The sequence below is a fragment of the Etheostoma spectabile genome, chromosome 12 (assembly GCF_008692095.1).
Source record: "Etheostoma spectabile isolate EspeVRDwgs_2016 chromosome 12, UIUC_Espe_1.0, whole genome shotgun sequence".
In the NCBI taxonomy this organism is placed as follows: domain Eukaryota; kingdom Metazoa; phylum Chordata; class Actinopteri; order Perciformes; family Percidae; genus Etheostoma; species Etheostoma spectabile.
Genome location: NC_045744.1, coordinates 12859648 through 12873806, shown reverse-complemented (window position 1 = coordinate 12873806; position 14159 = coordinate 12859648). Strand labels below are relative to the sequence as shown.

The window sequence follows — 14159 nt, the reverse complement described above, 5'->3', positions numbered from 1 at the left end:
CACACTAAGAACCAGAAATACATTAAGACTACAGCTCTATCTGTATTCCTTGTATCCATGGAGCTCAGGTTCAAGTGAGGACAAGCTTCACAATAGATTGTGATACAGAGACCTCATTTGAGTAAATATATTTAAGGATTGCATTCACGCTTTTAGTGTTACTCAAATAATATTCCAAGAACCTGAAGCACGGTCAGATAACAACCAGAATTCATAATCAGACAAAATAAAATCTAATTGAAAATTGAGAACTCGCAAGAATTCAATCCCATTATATGATGAGTGCTTATGGACCAATAGTAACTGCGTTAAAATCATTTCTGTTTTATGAAAGAATTACGGAATGTAGGGGCAACTCAACGTTATACTTGAAAACAAGATGGGATAAGGAACTAAAAGTGGAAATTTCATCAGCTGTATGGTACGATATGTGTGAAACTTAACATACTTGTTTAACTGGATGAATTTGATGCGTTTTTTTATTACACCTCAGATTAGCAGTAAAACATCTTCAACAGAAGATGTTGTGAAAAACTGAAGCCATTTTGGGAGGATATACATTTAGTTTTGAGTAATGTATTTGGATATAAGATTCCTTCCTCATGCATAGTCTTATACCTGGGTCATATTTCACCTGTAAAAGTACAGAGGGACTGGTACCTAGTCAAGATACTCCGTACAGCAGCGAGGAAAACCAGATAACTGGTATAAGCCTGATTGTCCTAAACGGCTACAATGGTTTGATGTCATACGAGAATAAAGGGCAATGGAAAGGTTGACTTTTGTGCTTGGTTTGAGAGAAGGTATTTATACCAAAAGATGGCTGAAGTAGGCACTTTACTTAAATAAAGCATAAGGACATTGTTTTACAGCTTGGACTCAGTGGATAAAGCATTGACTTGAAATGTATTTTTATTTCTATTTTTTTTTGGTTATCACCACTTTTCTCACAGGAGTTTTTGTTTTTTCATATATTACTCACAAATTGAGGTGACTGATCAGTTGTAATGTGTTGAATATTCAATAGAAACTAAAGTTAAAAAAATAAAATCTAATACCCAACCCTATGTGTTTCAGGCCCAATCCCCCAGTGAACGTTGCAAACACACCGGCACTATTGTCTTTTCTTGTCTATTATTTTTTTTCTTTCTTTTCATTTTAATTTCTAGTCTTTGTCCATGTTTGTTGTGCTGCCCTGACAAACCACCAGAGGGGAGCATAGCCTCAATCAATTTTACATCACCAGCTAGATGGTGACACTGTAATCTGATAACTGAGACTCTTTTAAAAGCATCAATATAGTGTTGTAACTTGAAAGATCTTGTTTGAATAATGTAAAATGATTTTCATAACATATGCACAGACATTTTACTGTCTTGGTAGTTAAAGTTTGAGATTCTGTACTTTTTTTTAAATTATATATATATATATATATATTAAAAAAACAAATATAGCAGTAGTACTTTTACTAAACAACCACCACACACACACGTCACACTATCCTATTCACTTCTCTTGAAGTGAGATCATAACAACTGCGTCAGTGTCTCTTGTTTCAGCCTAGAGGGGAAGACAGAGTGACCCGTAATATCTATTGATTCTGACAGAAAACATTCACAACATGTCTTCTTGTTGTTCCTCTCTGCTTTGGTCAATACCCAAGAAATTAAGTTAAATGAAGGTCAAGATGTTCCATGTTCACACAAAAAGTAAACTGCATCTATTACTTCTAGTGTCTCTACCTTGGGGATTACCACACAAACTACCAGAACTCTAAAGCAGTCAAGTGATGATGGAAAACATACAAATCATTGCCATGATTTAGTTTTTCATAAATTTAATAAAAAGAAGAATACCTATCTAAAATTTGCTTTGACATTGGTTATTTTGGAGGTTTAATCACTTCCTTTTTATTTATTTCAAGTTCTTGTTTTGTTATTTTTTTTCACAATTTATTCAGATATGTTTTTTTTCAGCCATAAGGTTTTAAGTTGCAAACCAACTGCGCACACTGTCATACATGCAAACCCACCTATCTCATGGAATAGATGCGCAAAGTATTTTTTGTTTTGTTCTGAGCCATAAGGTTTTAACCAGAGTAGCAAGCAGGAACCAGCTTTGAACTTCTGACAGGCATGTTTAAATCTCAGTTTTTGAAAGCTTGAATAAAGTTTATTTTGTGTCCTTAATAAATGTGTGTTGTTGGTTGTAGGATGATGTGGGCTGCTGGAGCTGTTGCAGCCATGTCCAGCATCACTTTCCCTGCCATCAGCGCCATTGTGTCCCGTAATGCAGACCCCGACCAACAGGGTAAGTTTCTCAACTGTCAACATCTATCACCCTGACCTTACTATTTAATAAAAATTACCATGCATCAGTTTAGGATTTTACCAAAACAGCTAAATATGAACTCTGCCCAAATACATACAGTCTAAAATTGGCTAAAATTGTTTCAATTATTATATATCTAATCGCAGTGAAAATGAACACAAGTAAGAATTTAACCCCATATGTAATGCCAAATTAACATGATGAATTTTACATGATCTTTCCTGATATATAACTGTGTCTGAAAATGGTTGTCTTGCTGCAAGCTGACAGATAATTGAAACTATGCCATACATTTTTATTTATTTGACAAATAACGGTAATTCTTTTTAATTGGGCACTGAAATGTAGCATGTATCAGAGACTTTCCTGACGGTGTTATGTTTTTATCTGTCTGCCTGAAGGTGTTGTCCAGGGGATGATTACTGGAATCCGGGGCCTCTGTAACGGTTTGGGCCCCGCTCTTTACGGTTTTGTCTTCTACTTGTTCCACGTGGAGCTTACCGACACGGACGGCTCTGAGAAAGGTGCCAAACCGAACATGGCCAACCCCACTGATGAGGTAGTTACACAACACTGTTACACAATACAATTAATAAGTTCCACATATGGTAGCTGTACTTAAACAAAATGTTTGTCTCTCTTCAGAGTGCCATCATCCCCGGTCCTCCCTTCCTGTTTGGTGCATGCTCGGTGCTGCTGTCCCTGCTCGTGGCCCTGTTTATCCCCGAGCACACAGGGCCCGGCATGAGGCCCGGCGCCTATAAGAAGCACAGCAACGGTGCACAGAGTCACTCCCACAGCCCTCAAGGCAGCGGGGCCGAGGGCAAGGAGCCACTGTTGGAGGACAGCAGTGTATAACCACAGCTAAGAGGGGCAGACTGTGCTCCAACCCAACACCCATGCACACATGGACAGATGCACACATTTTACCACATGGACACACTCTCACCTCAGGCACACATCAGACTCAAGTGCCATGAAGAGGTGTTTGTGTCCACAGCACAAAAGTTGGCACTCCCTCCTTAGCAGCCATTTTCTTTTTTTAAAGCAGGGTATTGTAAGGACTCTCTAAAGACCCTGTATAAAGAGAGCCTTTGAGTATTTTTTTTCGGCTGCAGTGGAAAGGCGTGTGTGACTTAGCTAAGATGGACTCTAATCCTTTGTTTCTATAAAGCATTAACGGAGTGGAGCATATAACAGCTTGCCACCCTCCTAGTGCAAAACAGAACCAAAGTGATTTGGTTTAGAGTGTGAGTGGCGTAGATCTCAAATGTTGCTAAATCCTTGTGTGCTTCTTCATATTCCTCTGTAGCCAGTGAAGTGGCAACTTTTTCTGTTTGTCCAGCAAGAGTGTAACAAACAGTTAGTTGAGCACTTGTCTAATGGTCTTTCACAAGCTAACTTCTGTTCTGATGCTTGTCGTTGCGAAGACAGCTTTGTTAAAGCATCTAAGAAGGGAACACAGTTCTTCGGCTGAATGCACAGAAGCAACTGTCCACCTGTGAGAGGAGTCTCTGCAAACCAGTGTGGGGAGAGGCACAGCCTAATCTAGGTCAGAATGGGTCAACCAGTTCGGCTATAAAAAGCTTTAACACCACACTTTGTTTAAACATCACACTTACAGAGAGAAGTGTGCAAGAGAGACCACTTTATTAGCTAAAACTCTTTCAATGTTTACTTGCCATTCTCCTAGATTAGTAGTACAGTTCAGGTTGTGTATTTTTCTCTGTTCTAACGGAAGGCTAGTTGTGCTTAAAGTTTTTATTCAAGAAACAAATGTTGCCTCAAAAATATATAAAAACGTAACCTGTATGAAGACTGAGGTCTGAGAAGGCTCTGTAATCTTGCGCTTTCGCTCCCATCGGAGCTGTTACACTCTTTTTATTCCTTTTTGTTTTCATGCCTCTTCTGTTAGTTTGTTTCCTGACATTTATCACCTTCAGGGTTAAAGCTTACAGAACCATGGTTTTATTTTAAAAGCCTTTGGACCATTTGGAGCTTGAGCGTTGCTATCAGCATGTCAGTGTCGGCACTGACTGTTAATAGAGTCTTTGAATTGATATCATCAGGTTAAACCGAATATCACTCATGCTGCTGCAGTAGATCATTCAAAAGTTATTTCTAAAGTGGTAATATGAACAATGAAACTGTCATCAAATTTTTGAAATTTAATTAACATGCACTGCACATTCCTCAAATGGTAACAAACAGATGGTAAAAAAAAATTATAGATGTAGAGCACCTCAAGGAAGTGGCTTCTAACTCCCATGTAACAGCCTTCAGATTCTCTACAGAAGGGAGCCATTTGGTCATTGTCAGACCAGTTCCTTTCATGCCAACCCGCGCCACCCATTCCAAAAGGTTGTTGCAACAGTAGTTCAGAAATAAATGTTTATTAACCCCCTACAGGCAAGGAAGGTAACAGCTGCTCCAATTTGAGAAGATGTTACAGCTTCAGAGTTGTCTTTTTAAAAACTGATGTTTGAGTGGTCTTAAGGTTTTACATTTACCACAAACGACTATGATAAAGTAAAAAAAAATAAAGCGGGAAGTGTCACTCAAAGTGCAAGATTAAAGATATTTATTCATATAAACATGAAAATAGAAGTGTTCTCATTTTTGTTAATAATGCCGAAAATATAGAAAATAAATACCCATTACCTAAAATCAACCCAAAACTACAGGAAATAATCAAACAACTTAAAAGAACCATTTACACAGGATACAAACTGGGATTAGAATAACTGTTTTAGTCCTCCCTTTCACCCTCCAGTGGACATGAAATCTTCAATTAGAAATCTACAAAGTAACCAGAAGACGGAGGTTAAACAATGGTATTGAGATAAATATGAACGTCCCAGAATTCATTAGTAAATGTGAACCAGTTAACACATAAAATGTAAAACCTGAAATATCCACACTTACAAAAACTTGGAAGTGTCAAAACTGCAGCAGCTGTTCTTTCCTGTAGACGTGCACATCAGCTGATCTGTCTACAGGTTGAAGTTGCTGCCGTTACCTTTCTTGCCAATAGGTGGCGCAGGTTGAACATGAATTGCAGGACTGAAACTGCTTGTGCTGCAGCTTCAGAATTGGATATTGGTCTACGCCTGGTTTTGGTGCTTCTCATCAGTGACACTGTGTTCCCTTTGTTCACATACTGTTAGCAACTGGTAAAATATCCTAATCAAAGATGAATTTATAAATGCCTCAAGTGCATTTCAATAGCCAAATTACAACCTGAGACGGATTAGTAGCTTACACTGTTTCATGCTGTTCAATATCTGAGGAGAAATGTACGTCATATATATTTTGTGCCAAATTCTTTTTTTTTTGGTTTGCTTTTTCATACTGTGTGTGTGTGTGTGTGTGTGTGCTTGCACACTTGAGTGATTTGGATATTTTCCTTTTTTTTTGTCTTAATTTCTTTTGGCTGAGGATTTGTTTTAATGCTTTTTTTAATAGCTTTTTAAAACTTCATCCAGTCATTTTTAGGAATATTTTCAACATTGTGACTAGATGGTAATTATCAAATGTCCATCTGTCTGTTTTTGGTTCAGTCGTCACTTAATAAGCATTTCACCGTGGTTAGTTACAATTTATATTTGTCCCAGATTTATCAATAGATAACAATAACAAAAGTCGCTGAATGTTCCAAGCCAAGCTGTACATGTTGACCACACTAGACCCTCAACATTTTGAATTAGCCTGTCAAAGTTTATTATTTCAGAGGGGGTGATACTAGACGTGAGGCGTTTATTTAATCTCTGAAAATCCTACTTCTGTTTATTTATCATTTATTGGAACAACACATTGGTAAACTCATAAATTCAAATCGTACATAAATTGGTAAGATTCTGCACCAGCCCCATGTGCACTTGTACAGCTTCCAAGCAGATGACTGTAGATGTACAAAAATCACCTGTACGTACAGAAAATGTATATATTTATTGCTCAAGGAGATGGCCACCTCTTGGTCTGTTTGGTTGTATGGTGCAATTATTATATATTTCTCAAAACGTACCTGCTAGCCACTCCTGTTTTTAGTTTGATGTGGTTTGTGGCCAGAACCCCCTCTCTGTGTGCCTAAAATTAGCCAAGAAATGAGTGGCAACATAAGTAAATGGTGGTTATTATGTAAATATGGGAAACTAATGACAAACTATTTATTAAAGGTTTATTGTACAATTAATTGTTTGATGTCTCTGTGGATTTTGGGAGGTGTACACTCTTGTTTTCTTCTTCATGTCAAAGCTTATTGAGTGATCTGGGTGTGCCTCTGCAAGTAACAAACTAATTCTTAAGTGTTATTTTTTTTAAACGTGGATCCTAAATCACATTAGATCCCATTACATGCTTTTAGCATTCCATTCAGCCTTTAGTTACTGTTCAACATACCAGACCTTTTGTTTAATGCTCTAATTTTGTTGCTGGTTTGTTTTGTAACCCTGCCCTCCGCGATCACGGAAGGCTTGTGTCATGTGGACACAACTGGAGAAACTATGCACTATAGCTTTAAGTTCAGCCTGTGACTGTTAAGCCAAGTCTGGTCGAACACATTACTTCCCTGCCGTCACACTTTTCACTTGTGCTAACATGATCCTGCATGAGATTAATGGTGTGTTCCCATCACTTTCACTCTTGCTTTTGAGAGATTAGTCTACACAAACCGTGAAGACTTGTGAGCCACTAATAGGACATTTCCCCTCCGCATTTACAGAATAATCTCTGCATGCCTGAGGTGTCTGCCTCACTGGCGTTTCCTTCTATCTGCTGCGATGTGCTGATGTAGGCAAAGTGTCCAAGTGGAGCAACAGGTGTTGAGTGGTCTTAACCTGGGATAGAAGAGATAATAACAAGGCTCTTAGCTATAATCCATCCCCGTTGGTTTCTGGGAAGTCCTCTAACGGCACTGGCCACTGAGGCGGATTTAGATACAATGAACTCATCAGCACAATGGGGCCTCTTATTGAGCATCCATAATCAAACCACGTTGCTACTGTTTCATATCGCACTATGATTTTAGTTTGCTTTCTATGTAAAACTCATTGCACTGAAAGGAAGGGGGAATGCTTTTAACTTGCAGCTTTCAGTGCTCGTAGCTACACAACACATACAACAACACACAACAAACGTCAGGTTCCAGCTCTCTAGAAATAAGGGACACAGAGCCTTGTTGGGATTAACAGCTCCCTGGAAGGGAAAGGATTGGGCATGTTTTAACAAGAGCAACTTGACTGAGCACTTTAAAAAAAGTAGTTGCTCAGATCACAAGTGTGAGTGCAAGAGCCCCTCTTGTTTAATTGTGCTTGTGTTGGGGATGAAAAGGGGCCACGTGACTATTTGGGGGAGCTGCTGGAATGTATTGTGATGCAGAGTCGCTGTCATAGCACATTTACTTTCCGGGCTTCAAATAGGTGCATGAGAGTGGAAGAGTGCTTGCATGTTTCAAAACTGGCCTCTTGGACTTGGCTGCAGGCCATACACACACCACAGCACCGTTACTACAAATGTGAGTGTCCATTAACCTCAGAGAGGCAGAGCATCCATCAAGCGCTGCCTCAAAAGTATTGTCTTTGCAAACACTAAATGTCGGCAGGAAGAAATCTTTCTTTGGAACCTTGCACCTCAGAGGCACTGGGAAGGGGGAGTGGGCCCAGGGGTGGATGTTCCACCCGGCCCTGACACGCGGCAGCATCTTTTCCTGTGGCGGAGAAGTGTAGCGTACTGGCGTCTAGGAAGAGCCCTGGGGGTGAATCATATGTGAACCTCATTGTTCTTCTAGTCAAGCACGTCTGTGTGAACTTGGGTTTGTCACTAACCTCTGCCACAGTGGCTGCTTTCCCATGTTCTATATGCAGACCACCAAGGTTTCCTTATGTGACTTCCTTGCACATGCAGTTGACGATTAACCCAGGGATAGGTGTGGGCCTCCAAGGACTGGCTGTTTCACACACAAGGCCCCAACATTTCTGGATACTGTTTCCTCCAAGGCCATGCTTTAAAAATTATTATCTATTGTAAACTCCTTCTATTTACCTCTCAGGTATCTCCTGCACTGCTTGTACATGTAGATACTGCAGACTGACAACCCTAGTATGTCAGTACATTCATGCCACCAGAGTGAGTCAGCCTTATCACTCTGAACCCTGACCCTGTTGTTTTTGCTGTCACATTCAAACAGGGTGCAACCTACATGTTGGAATAAGGAAAAGTGTGGTTGCTATCAAACTGCATTGCTTCCAGCTTTGGCAACAACCGCATACACTGCAAAGCAAGCCGAGGGGGACTTCTCTAACAGAGATTCTGACAATAAACGCAATAAAACACGTGTCAGTATTTGCGAAGTGTTTCAGAGATGGAGAGAATGATCAAAATGATTGAAATGACTAATACTCATACTGTGCAGGGGACTGTCTGAAGTGCATGCCTGTGCTGGTCTAGTGAGAGGGGTTTGGGACAGAGGGGAGAGAGCTGCAGCTGGAGGGCAGAATTGTCAAATTCTGGTTGGTTGTTGCCTTTTCCATAAAACTGCCTACCCCAGCTTTAAATTATGTTTAAACGTACAGTATCTGTGATGAGTACATACAGTTAAGTACAGACAATTTGTTAATTTGCACCACCCACCCAAACAAAAAAACAAGAAAAAATGACACAACAACCACAATATAAAGGACCATACAACAAAAATAATAACAAAATAGACTAACTTTAAACCAAATAAACCTATGTATAATGACAACACCATAAACCCATAATGCACGTCTGTCACCGGCACAAAGCTTCTTAGGAGACCTTAAACAGTTGACAATTCACAATACATTATCTTCTATTAATTTGAATACATATACATTGTTAGGATTATGAAAATGAATACATGTTAAATATATGACATGATAAATAAAAGTAAAGATATAGATCAACCCAATACTGCTTCCAGCAATCGGTAATCGGCCCAAAAAATCCTGATCGGAGCACCCTTACTTAGTACTCCTATGTTAGTACATATAGCTCCCTCTCACTAGCCGTAGTTGCCTGATTGCTTTGGACCTCAGTGACAGTGTTCTAACAGTCCTCCTTCAGGTTCCTAGTATGACCCCTGCTTGTTTTTGTTTTGTTTTTTTAACTCTGCCCTTGTCTGGCAATCTGTTTTTAATCTTGTATTGTATTTTGTATTTGTTTGTTTATACTTATCCCATGTAAAGCAATTTGTTACACTGCTGCATGGTGCTGTATAAATAAGGTTTACTATAATTAGTAATGTTAAAGTCGTAATAATAACAGGACTACATTTTATTTGGAGGCGCCTACCAAGACACCCAAGGTTACCTTACATTAGATTAAAAAGCAAGACAGGCAATGACAAAGACAAAATATGACGGGACAAGAGACAAATGTGACGCTAGTTGAAACGATAGGGTTGTGGAAAGGAAATCGGTGCATTTTATATTTTATAAGCTACAGTGAGTATAGTCGTATGATAGCATGTCCCTCGATCTTATATGATAATAACCCACATATGCTAAACATGTGTCCTCTTATATAGAACATCCATTACAAGCACAAAACACTGCCGGAAATTAGACAAAACCTGAACTTCTCACTAAGGATATTTGTTGTGAGAGTCAAAAATAAAACTGTATAATACACCTTGTGGGACATGGCTTCATCCAGTCACTCACTAGGCTTAATCTCATTAAGGCACCCACCCTCCTACAAACTGCACACTCAGTATGGGATTATGTGTAAGATTCACAGCAATGCATTTTAGCTTTGCTTCCCATGCGAGATGCTCCTGCATTGCAGGATGGTCCAATCGGCTCAGTAGCTAATTGCTTTTGTGCCATTGGTAATCTTTCACTCCCACTTGTTGTTAATAGTGGCGCTTGTTGAAAGGCCATGTTGCTTCGGTTTTCCTTCGACCATTTCAGACGTGTTGTTGTAAAATAACTCTAAATACCGAGTGCTAATATTACTAATGAGCTGATCTCCTGTTTCACGTTTCCATGTCATTGGTCACTTCCCACTGAATCAATGTCTGTGTCAACAGCAGACAGGGGTTGGTGTTCATTTACCACCTGTCTGCTTTACAGACAAATCTCAGCCTGAGAATATTACAAATCAAATGATTAAAATGCGACAGCTGCTGCAGAATCCTGTAAGTGCAACCTTTTTAGTATTTCAGTAAAGTCTAGTTCAGTACATTAAAAAACAACAGGACATGATTATCTTGCACCAAACAAGCTACTGCTTCAATGGAGGATGGAAACAGGTAGTAGCAGTGGTGATAGAGATGGAATTGTGGTACAATCACACGAACATGTCAGGAAGAACAATGTCGGATATTTTCAGCCTCTGAGAGCTCATGTGTGAAATACGTAATCTTGATGTTTTTCCATTAGTCTGTCTGCATGTGAGAACATCCCAGGATCAAGGGGAGAATCAAGTTCGTTTTTTAAACACCGGTTGAATCACAGAAGGGTTTTCCTTCCTCGTCTTTTCCCATCTGCTTGCTAAAATAACTCAGGATTTTCTTAGTGGAATCGAGTCCGACAGGAATCAATCACCCTTAGTTCTTTCCACAGAAAATTAAGAATGGATTTTTAGGTTGACTGGGTCTTTGTAAAACTCAACAACATGTAATCTTGAATTGACTTGGAAGAAGGATAACAGCCAAATGAGTTGGTGTGCAAGTGACAACACAATGTGAAGGGGAAATTTGTCCAGAAAGCTCTTATTAAAGTGTTTTATATTTACTTGGACTTTGTTTTCCCATCAGTTAAAATGCTTAATGCAAAGATAGAAACTTCAATGTTATATTTCTATTACCTTTAAATCCAAAATACTTTGCTTTTATACAAAATGCAAAACCCTAAAAGCTCAATTACAGTGTATAGGTGTTCTGTATTGGAACACTAAATCAACTCAACGTGTGTTTGCAGACTTGTCTTGGCAGGCTCCTGGTAACATTAGGTATGCAGCATTGCAACATAATTAGTAAAGGCATTAGAAAACCTGTAACCTGGACCAGTTTCTGAGTTCATAGATGTATGTAATTGCAATATATACAGTATGTATATTTTTTACAACTTGGATTGCCACCAAGTAATAGCTTACTGTATTTTTTTATATATGGCTATCTTGACTTTCACTGATATGTAAACTACAAATTAAACTTATCAGTGAAAAAAGTGGTGGTCGAAGGGGTTGGGGTGGTATGGTGGCAGAATATGGCATCCCCTTCAACTCAAACCACTACTACAATCATAAACTGTTTTATTTAACTACTTCTATTACCTCTAATGCACTGTAGGCCTACTCGCAGTATGCATTGCTGTATAATAGTATTATAATATATTTACGTCCTGGAAATCCTGTTTATTGTCTGTGCAAATAACCTGGTATTTTATGCTGTACATCTTGAGAAGTGATTCTGAGAAAACAGTTCTCCATCTCCATGACAACGTATCGAGCAAACCATCCACTGAGAAAGGCTGAGAGATGTGGTTTAAGGCGGTACTTGAGTTAAGATGTACTTTGTTGTTTCCAAGGTCCAGAGTGGACTTATATCTAATTCTAAATCTGATTTCTTTCTCTGCTTTCGGTCATATGTCTTTTTGGCCAGCATTTGATTTTTGTCAGGGGTGTGGCAGGACCAGCAATGTGCTAGCCAATCACATCTAAAACTATATTAAATATGTTATTGATCCCCCAAACAGCATGTTTAATTTGAATCAGGTTTAACCAAAACTGGAGACATTAAATTTAATTTAGACTAAAACCCCTTTTAATCTTAAAATGAGCAGCTCAAGTATAATTATAATCGTAATAATAATAATAATTATTATTACCATACTATTATTGTCATTAAATGTTAACAAAAGCAGAACAATTGTATTTTTGGGTTGCAACTAAGATTATTTTCAACATCTATTACTCTGCCAATTATTTTCTTGTTTAATTAATTATTTTAAAATTTGTTTGGTCTATAAAACGTCATTGCATTTTTGGCAACTGTTTCCAAAGGTAATGACTTGTCCCGATTCTAATGATAACCTAACATTCAACTTATTATGATATAAAACTAAGAAAATTTGCAAATCCTGGCTTCTTGATTTTTTTCTTGAAAATGAATGATCAAATATAACAAATACAATCGATTATCAAAATTACCGATTAGTTTTCCAGTCAATGGAATTCTCGATCAATTGTTTCATTTTTGTTTGTATTTGCAGTTGCCAAATTTTAATTTTAAATTAAATGGCAATGACTCCTTATCAGCTTTCAATTCTTTACACTACAAAGTACCAGTAAATGTATTACTTTTTAACACGTTACCACCTGGCAGTAGGATCAGTTTGTTGTGTAATCCAATAAACTCCAGTCCGTATTTCCCCTGAAGCCCATCTGGCTCACTGGCAGTGTTTGTTTACCGGCGGAGAGGCTTGGAAGAAGGGGATCCTACAGGACCTGGGAGACTGTACCTCCTACCTCTGTTTGTGGAGCAGAAAACGAGAAAATAACTCGATTTCGATCTATATCACCTACTTTTCTCTCATTCTGATTCACGCTTACTTGTGGTAACATGAGCGTAAACACAATTTGCAGCATCTATTTTTTTGTTTTTTCTATTTCCAAACAAAAAAAGTGTAGCGGAGTGCGGCGGAGCCACGAAGCGTCTGAACACGCCAGTCTGTCAGCCTTTCAGAGGGGTCTGGAGGTCTCTCTGAAATCTCTGCGTTGACTGAAGAGGAGTTGTCGCTTTGGAGCTACACGTCTGTCTGGAAAAATACACCTTACTTCGCTTACGAAATAAGTCAACTGACGATGTGTGCTCGCTGGATGACTTGAGGGGGATTTTTACGAAAGACACGCAAACGTTACGCCACGCATGCCACAACCATCGAGTCAGAAGCATACGGCTCCACATTTCCTCTAAATTAAGTTAACCGTCGCTTTTAAAGAAATGTTCCTGCATGCAACTTGTCCACTGTTATAAAGAATATGCATTGCAGCCGTGTGGTATGCGGGGGGTTTCTTAAACTTAAAATGATTTGAGACAGTTGCTGGAAAGCAGCGCAAACTTAACTTGTGGCCTGGACTAGAATGGTGGAGTCAGACAAGGCAGCTAACGTAGCTAGCTTAGCATAGCTTCTTCTCGGCCAACAAGCCTGTTTTTGCTCTTTTTTCCCCCAAAACGGAAAAAACCCCAACTGTGCCAGTTTAACTAATCATTGTATTTAAATACACAAAAAGAGCACTCATGTCCCATGGTGTGTGTTAACGGTGTTTTTCCATGAGGTGGCTAACTTTAGCAGCAGCATCGTTAGCTTGTGTTTGACTGAACACGTTGGACTCGTGCCTCCGCCCATCTTCCGGGATGTCTTTTATTTATTTTTGTTTACCTGTTGGCCCACGCCGCAAAACAAAACCAATTTCCTGAAGGTATTTCTCCTCCAGTTCGAACTTTCCTCCTCGCCAGGATTATTCTGTATTTGACCCGGAATAGTGCTGGATGGGGTATTATTCCGAGTCAGTTATGTGGCTCCGGACTTTGTGCTTGTGTTTTGTTTTGACCGCTGTCTGCTTTGTGATGAGCTGTCATCGAGCGAGTGGGGAGGGTAAGTAACACTAATATTTTAGCATAGTTAATATTAAGCATTTTTACTCTGTGAAATTGTCTGAATATGTGGTTGGCTGGACTGTACAACTGATTGTGTATAATTTGAACTTTTACAGAAACTAGAAATGATGCATTATGCTAAGACCGACAGACAGACTCGCATTTGATTAATACAAAATTGTCTGTCAAATATTCCGCAATTTTC

At 39.0% G+C, this 14159-nt stretch overlaps 2 protein-coding genes and 1 long non-coding RNA gene across 3 annotated transcripts in view; all 3 read left to right on the top strand.

Moving 5' to 3' along the window:
• mfsd14a2 (major facilitator superfamily domain containing 14A2) overlaps positions 1-6523 on the top strand; it is a 28550-nt gene extending 22027 nt beyond the window's left edge. The window contains exons 10-12 of the mRNA XM_032530821.1: positions 2213-2310; positions 2733-2890; positions 2977-6523. Coding sequence (XP_032386712.1) covers positions 2213-2310; positions 2733-2890; positions 2977-3189 — 469 coding nt within the window. The 3' untranslated portion in view covers positions 3190-6523. The remainder of the gene's footprint in view (positions 1-2212; positions 2311-2732; positions 2891-2976) is intronic.
• The window catches only part of LOC116698725 (uncharacterized), a 350926-nt gene that overhangs the window by 128735 nt on the left and 208032 nt on the right, over positions 1-14159 (top strand). The gene's annotated exons all lie outside the window — the stretch shown is intronic.
• Positions 12758-14159, top strand: part of insra (insulin receptor a) — a 53584-nt gene continuing 52182 nt past the window's right edge. Inside the window, 1 exon segment of the mRNA XM_032530805.1 lies at positions 12758-13952. Coding sequence (XP_032386696.1) covers positions 13847-13952 — 106 coding nt within the window. The 5' untranslated portion in view covers positions 12758-13846.